The sequence below is a fragment of the Calypte anna genome, chromosome 7 (genome assembly GCF_003957555.1).
Source record: "Calypte anna isolate BGI_N300 chromosome 7, bCalAnn1_v1.p, whole genome shotgun sequence".
NCBI lineage: Eukaryota > Metazoa > Chordata > Aves > Apodiformes > Trochilidae > Calypte > Calypte anna.
This window is the reverse complement of record NC_044253.1, coordinates 8,751,220-8,758,649: the sequence shown is the minus strand read 5'-3', so window position 1 is coordinate 8,758,649 and position 7,430 is coordinate 8,751,220. Positions and strand designations below refer to the sequence as shown.

Here is a 7,430-nt window from a genome sequence, read left to right as displayed (position 1 = left end):
TTATCTCTGCTTTACAAAAAGGTTCTTGAAGGCATTGTTGTAATTTTTGTTAAATGCTGTATAAATGAGAGGATTAAAGAAAGAATTGGAGTAGCCAAGCCAGAGAAAGATGCTTTTCCAGACGGGTGGGATGTTGCAGGAACAGAGGGGGCTTATTAATTCTGTGATGAAGAAAGGGATCCAGCACAGTACAAAAACTCCAATTAAGATGCCAACCATCAGAGCTGCCTTTTTCTCTTTCTGTTCTCTCCATGTTTCTCCATCTGTCTGGAAAGTGATAGCTGCATGACGAGCTGTAAACACCATCTGTGACTCATGCGAAGCTTCCTTCACCTCAAAACAAAAGCAAACATGGATTCTTAACCAAGACAATTTGTTTGAGTGAAGTATTACTTTTAAATAGCAGCACAACATCTGGGCACCTACCACAAAAGGCCCCAACTCCATTCCTTCCATGCTAAGAGAAAGAAAATGCCTCAGTGTGATAAAATTACCAGGCTTACATTGGAAAAGCTGCTGAGTATGACTGACAAACAAAGCTAAATAAAGAGCAACTGATGCCATGTGAGTGGAGGGCATTCTTTTTCTGTTTATTTTATTGGATGCCTTGGTCTTCAGTGGGAAATCAGGTTGTTGAGGAAGGATAATAAAGCCACATTCCTTCTGCTTATCCCTAAACCAGGCCCTCCTGCACTGCTTCATGACCTTTAGGGGTTCTTGGGCCTGAGCTATAATTTTATTTAATTCCATTGCAGGCCCTTTGGGTCATTTCTCCCAGGTAAGAGGGAGGGACCCACTGACTACAAGGTAGAGCTGATTTCTTCAGCCTAGCTGCCTGGATGCAAAGCTCAAACCCCTATCCTGCTCTATTTGGTCTCCTACAGACCTACTTGGTATTCTCCCAAAAAGCACTCTACAGCCAGCAAAACACCTTTTCAATTAGCATTCAGTTCAAACTTTGACTTCACCAGAAGTTACACAAGAGAGGGGAAAAGATCAGCTCCTCCAGGCTGCTGACAGTGCTCATTGCCTCCTTCTCTCTTGCCAAGAGCCAGACAGTGATCTGTGCAGTGAGTACAGCACAGAGCTCCAGGTGGCAGCAAGACTCTGGCAAAGAGGCTATGGACACAAATTATTAATATGTTTAGAGTCTAACTATGAATATATAGTCCCTTGTGGTCTTAATCTGAAGATGAAAGTAGCTGCGAGTTTAAAAGTCTTCTAGGCACTACAGTTATGAAGACAGTGCAATAAAATAAACAGCTTAAGGATGGAACCTCAGGCTCTAAAATTTGCCTAAGTGATAACTCACAGGCACTGCAAGGCTTTAACATCACTCCAGAGATGGCTCGTTAAAGGAGGTACATTTCCCACGTGTGCGTGGCACCTGTGTGCAACCTTTATAATAGATGGAGGGCTGCTATTTAATATGAGGGAAGCAGAGGCAATGGCCAGACAATCACTCTTCAAGATGGATTGTCCTGTCTTCACCCTCAGACATGAGATGTGGCTGCAGAATGTAAGAGCAGCAGATTAGGCACACAGGCAAATAAGGGAGGAAAATGAAAATCACATCTGTCTTGACAATTAAAATGGGACACTCCTCCCATAGCAAGATCACACTATTTGTCTGCAGAAGGACTTGCTCTACACATCCTTCATCACACTCTGCAAAAAGGGATGAATGTGTGACATGAGGACAAATTTGTGACAAGCAACCCTGAAAGATTGTGCCATAGCCCTGAGGAATAGCTACAGAAATAAGTCTCTTAGGGAGAGCCATACAAAGGGCTCTGTCACTAGCATGGGGCATAGTTTGGTATTATACTGAACCTTCAACTCTTACTCAAAAGATTGAGCTTGCAGTGTGCCATCATCCAATTACAGCCTTTTTTCTTTTATGGTATTTCAGGTTTTAGAAAGCTTGTGACTGAGCTGCAGAAGTTAATAATAGTGGCTCTTTTATTATTTAATTTTTATATCGTGTGAAAAAAAGTTATTTATTTTGATAGAAGATACCACAGTCCTCAAGCATTTTCCCTAATGAATCACACATTTACAGCCTGGTCAAGCTCCTACTGAAATCAGAGGAGTTTCCACAAATTTCACTGGTTGTTACATCAGTCCTCTGAATACTAAACAGCAAGTAGAAATAGATCATGGTATTTTTTGGAAATTATAGGACAGCAGTTGTCTTTGTATCTACATAATTTCTCCTTTTTCTGTTATCATAACTGGGATTTTTAGTTATTTTTTTACTAGTTTTGCCTGGGTCTTCTGAATAATGTTGTAATAATACTACTAATAATAAACGTACAAATAGCAGTCTGCTGCTTTAGGAAAAATAATGGGATACCTCATGGAACCTTCCATGAAGTAAACTGTGTAAATACCCCTGGCAGACTGGAGGCATTTTGTTTCAATTTTCCATTTAAAAATCCTTTGAAAAGAATACACAAAATGTTCTTAAAAATGTTACCTAGGTATCCCAAGGTTCTTCAGCCTGTGCCTTCAACAGGACATTTAGGGGCACTTAAACCTTGGAAGCTGTTTGGAAGCTCAGCTTTCCCTGAGCATCACTTTCTCATACTCAGCCCTGTCTTCCTTTCCAGCTGACCAGGCACTCACACACTGGGAGCCAGGCTCACACAGCTGCTCTCCATCAGCCTTGCCGGCAGGACACTCCTCTCCAGCATTCCCAGCACGGGCTGCCACTCCAAGTGCCAGCCCCTGGGGTGAACACTGTCACTTGGTAGACTAGTGAGCCACTGGCCAGCTGCTCCTGGTGTCTACTATTGCAAAAAGGATCAGACTTAACACAGGGTTTCTAGTGAGAAGCCCTGTGTTTAATGCTCCTGTGCTCAACACCCCTGCAAAATCTCCAGCTTGGCAGCTTCCCAACCTGCCCAGGAACCATACAGACCCACTCACTACTGAGCTGGGGACTGGTTCAGCAGGGAACTGGATATTTGAAGTTAAACACAGATTTTATCTGAAGTGCTGTTCACATCAGGAAATATGTATCAGTGCAGACTGTGGAGCTGAGAAAGCCCAACCTTTGATTATAATTTCAAACTGTTTGATTTTTCTTGCTCCCTGTATGATTTGCTGCAGACCTGACTCATTACCCTGGTTGGTGCAAGACTGTCCTTGCTACAATTATCAGTCCCTGAGCCTCTGTTATAGGCTGATTGTTATAAACCCATGCACACAGCTTCCAAGTAAAGCAAATGAGTCTGTTGTAGGCACACGCTGTTGCAGTACACAATGCTGGAAGGGAACCATGCCTCAGGATTTTCCCCTTCTGCAGGCATGGGGTAAACCACTGTCATTTGGCATTGTCTGAACAAGAGCACAGGCCAAAAAGATTGTGTAGCTGCCTTCCAGCCTTGTCAGTGGTGAACTGGTTGAACTAAACTCAGCTCTGACTATACCAAATCTGCATTTTCCAGTGCCATTCCTGGAGGCTTTGCATGATTTCCATTTCTAACATACATCATAATACTTGACTGTGACCCCATATTAAACGAAGAGCAAGCCCAGCCTAAAAGCTTTCCCCCCATTTTGGACCTAATGATGAGTGGTAGCAAGCTGGCTCTGACAGGGTAAGAGGCAGTCACATCCTGTAAATTAAACCAATCTGTGAAGATGCCTTAGTTCATACTGGGGACATCTCTCAAATGCCAGCATCTGCACAGTGGCATAAAGTGAGTGTCATAAAGAGATAACTGAAAGAAGAGAGTTCTCAAGTAAAAAGTCTTCTACAGACACAAAGGAAAAAAAACACTTGCTTTCTCTCACAGTATTTTCTTGTGCTGTAAGCAGGAATAGCTCTGCATTTCTCTCAGGAAATCATTAGCCACTCCAGTCCACCTCCTGCCTCACCTTTCTCCTGTCTAACATCTGTTCCCACTCTTCTGGACAGTTGCACTTTGTTTCTTGTCCTACTAGTAGAGTAATTTTTGGTAATAAATATTACTCTAAATGGTTAGCTTTTAACTATTCTATTAGAACCTCTAAAAGAGTACAGAAATATATGTATGCCAACTCTCAGCTCAGAGACAACAGCCCTCTGTGTGGATAGATGGATAGACAGACAGACAGACAGATATGCACATTGGCAAGGTGCACAGCCTAGCTCTGCTGGCTGAAAAACATGATTGAAAAACATCGAGGTGTCATCACTTGGTGCCTCAGTTTCCTCAAGACATATAAGTACTGTGGCCTCAAATCTTTTCCCCCTTAAAATACCTTCCTAATGTTAACCAGCTACAGAGCTGGGCTTACCTTAGGACACAAATCACAGCCCGGGTGTGCAGTTTCAACTCAGCACTGCCTGGCAGCTCATTCCTGAGCAGAGCAAAGACCTCTCTCCCAGCAGGGATCTCTGCTGCTCTTAGCTTCCTCCAGACTGGAAAGCACTGCCAGCCTTTGGCACTGACAGCCCCTCTAATGTTACTCAGAACAACCAGTGCAAGGCACCTGGGGTAAGAACTGACATGGATGCAGAGAGCACTTCACATTCAGGGACAAAAGAAAAATGTTATATATGAAGATTCTCCAGAATTCACTGGGGAACTGCTACTGTTCCTGTGGATGTGATGGACCCTGCTCCAGTAAGCTTAAATGGCATCAAGATAAAACTCCGCGAGTAGGTCTCAGTCTCTTAAACAGAGAAGAAAGGTATCCTGAATGCCAGATCCCTTGATCCAAGGGTTCATTTAATGTACATGTGTCCAGCTGGGCATCAGCTCTTCCTTTAGATGGCAAGCAAAATTTGCATGTACCAAAATCTTTTTACTTAAGCAAGCAAACTGCTGGGGCAATGGGGAAGGCTGCAACAATGTACCAGCTGCAGGTTCCTGAAGTGCTGTTATAAAAGGAGAAGTCAGGATGTCAATCACTGCAAACACAAGAAAGATGAAGGACTGCTGGCTTGAGCTTTTGCTACTCTTGCAGTAACAGCTGTACTGACAACCCTTCCAAAAAGGGTATTCAGCTCACCCTGACAGGAGCTCTTTTGTCCTGAACCAGCTCCCAGACACTGCATCAGCATAAAGCACTTACCTGCCAGCCTGGCTGTGCCCATGCTGGGGCTTCTGCAGACAGAGCTACAACAATTAGGAGCCAGGCTTTTTTGGTGTGATTAAACTGACAGACTAAGAACATGTCTTTGTAATATGCCTCAGCTCATTTAGTTTCCCAAAAGTTTAGATTCCTGCAAGTCCTGCATGAGCATGGTGCATTTAGAAGATAAAGCACATAAAACCACTAAAAATATTCAGTTAACTTTCATGCTTGGAGAGATTATACACTGCCTCCAAACAATACATTCATCATATTTAAAACTGCTTGGAAAGAAATTTGGTGCAAACCAGGGAAAGGCCATATAAAAAAAATGCCACTAGAGGAGACATTCTCATCTTTCCTACCACATTTTATGCTTTCGTGTATAAGACAGCTTCATAAATCAATGTATATTAAAAAAATTGTCAAGACATTCTGATCCAAATCTGCAAGCCTGACTGCATATTTTATAGAGATGCCTTTGCTATCATCTCTAGCTAGAGCTGGGGGACAAAACCTACAAACTTGTATTTGTGACCACAATAACATATCTCCTATCATGACTCCAAACAAAAGTTAGAGGAATTTAGCAGAGGAGTGAGGATCTTGTAGGATGAGACCAAATTTAATAGAAACCTTTCTCTAGGTATCTCTTACATCCACACAGCTCATCTTTTGTTATTGGGAAAGGACTGGACTTAGCCAGCACAACATGCAATCACAGAAACACACTGTAAAGAATTATGCCCATAGGTAAGAGTAAAAGAATGTGACAGAAAGCAGTGAGAGTTTACAGAGAGCACTGCCAAGGACTGTGGGTACTGGCATGGGTGACAGTGTTGTCATGAAGAGAGCCTGATTTAAGAGGACTCAAGGTGCCAACCTTACCTCTTCCAGAGGCACAGCTTTCCTGTCAGCTAGGTGTATCCCTAAGAAAAAATGAGACTTCCAACATGACTTTTTGGGGTTGCAGGAAATGTTTGGGTAAGAGAAGGAAGAAGATGTGATTTTAAAGACAGCTGGTGATTTTAAAACAGAAGCAACTCACTGCTTCAAGACTATACCGTGAGCATCATGGTCTCCGTATGCAAAATAAAGTAGCCCAAGAATATAAGTAGCGTATAATTTTCTTATTAAAATCTATTTGGACACTAATAGATCCCACACAAAGTCCATGCTGGCAGATAAATGTGCATGCACCTAGTCTGTACACAACCCGGGGATCTGTTTATGTCTGTCCATCAAAAACTGAAAAATAATGAAGAGGCACACCCCTCTCCCCTCAAGGAATGGCAAATTCAGACTAAAAAGATGATTTTTAAACAGCTTTCCAGACTGGCAGTGAATGCACCTGTCACTTAATCTTCTGACACCCTTAAGAAAAAAATGGGAATAGAACTCCAAGAGTGGTGCTTTTTGACTGCCTAATTACTGCTCATGTCCGGGCTCTAACACAGCTAATTCCACACAGGAGTCTCAGGGCTTATCTCAGGTGCCAAAACCACCAATTCAGGGGTGACAGCTGGGAGCAGAGGAGAAGCAGGAGCTCGGGGGAGGCAAAGAGGACTTCTCCTTCCCATCCCCACCCTTACCTGGGCAGCCTGAGGAAGAGGCACCACTGCATTCTTCCTGCGTCCCCCGACGCGGAACTTGGCCGCCTTGTAGATCTTCCAGTAGACGAAGAGCACGACACAGAGGGGCAGGTAGAAAGCCCCACCAGTAGAGACAATGGTGTAGGACGGCTCTTGGCTGACTTGGCAGCGCTCCTGCTCAGGGCTGTAGGTCTCCCCCCATCCAAAAAGAGGGGCGAGGGAGATGGCGGCGGAGAGCGCCCAGGTGAGAGCGATCATGACGTTGGAGATGCGGCGGCGGGTGAGCATGGTGTACTCCAAGTGGCGGGTGATGGACCAGTAGCGGTCTAGGGCGATGGCCGTCACGTTCCAGATGCTGGCGGTACAGCACAGGACGTCGAAGCTGACCCAGACGAGGCACAGCTCCCGGCCCAGCCGCCACCGCCGCTCAGCCGACAGCTCCTTCACCAAGCTCAGTGGCATCACCAAGGCCGCCACCAGCACATCTGACACTGCCGTGGAGGCCACCAGGTTGTGGGGCACTCGGTGGAAAGCCTTCACTCGCAGTATGGTCGCCAGCACCAGCAGGTTCCAAAGGAAAGTGGCCACGGTCAGGAGGACCAGGAGGGTCAGGATGAGGACAGTGAAGATGGAGAAAGGCTCCCGGCCCCTCCATGCGCTGCTGCCCACCAGCACAGAGGAGTTGGCATCCACGTTGGCCGATGAGGTGTTGGCGCCCATGTTGGCCTGACACTGGCCCCGTGGGGTGCAGGGGCTTAGAGGCTCCGCCAT

The 7,430-nt window shown here is 45.0% G+C and overlaps 1 protein-coding gene across 1 annotated transcript; it reads right to left on the bottom strand.

Moving 5' to 3' along the window:
- LOC103531448 (5-hydroxytryptamine receptor 5A) lies at positions 1-7,430 on the bottom strand. Its single transcript, XM_008497092.2, has 2 exons — positions 6,660-7,430; positions 1-333 (listed from the first exon to the last, which is right to left on the bottom strand). Exons 1-2 carry the CDS (start codon positions 7,428-7,430, stop codon positions 1-3), a joined length of 1,104 nt encoding a protein of 367 aa, XP_008495314.1.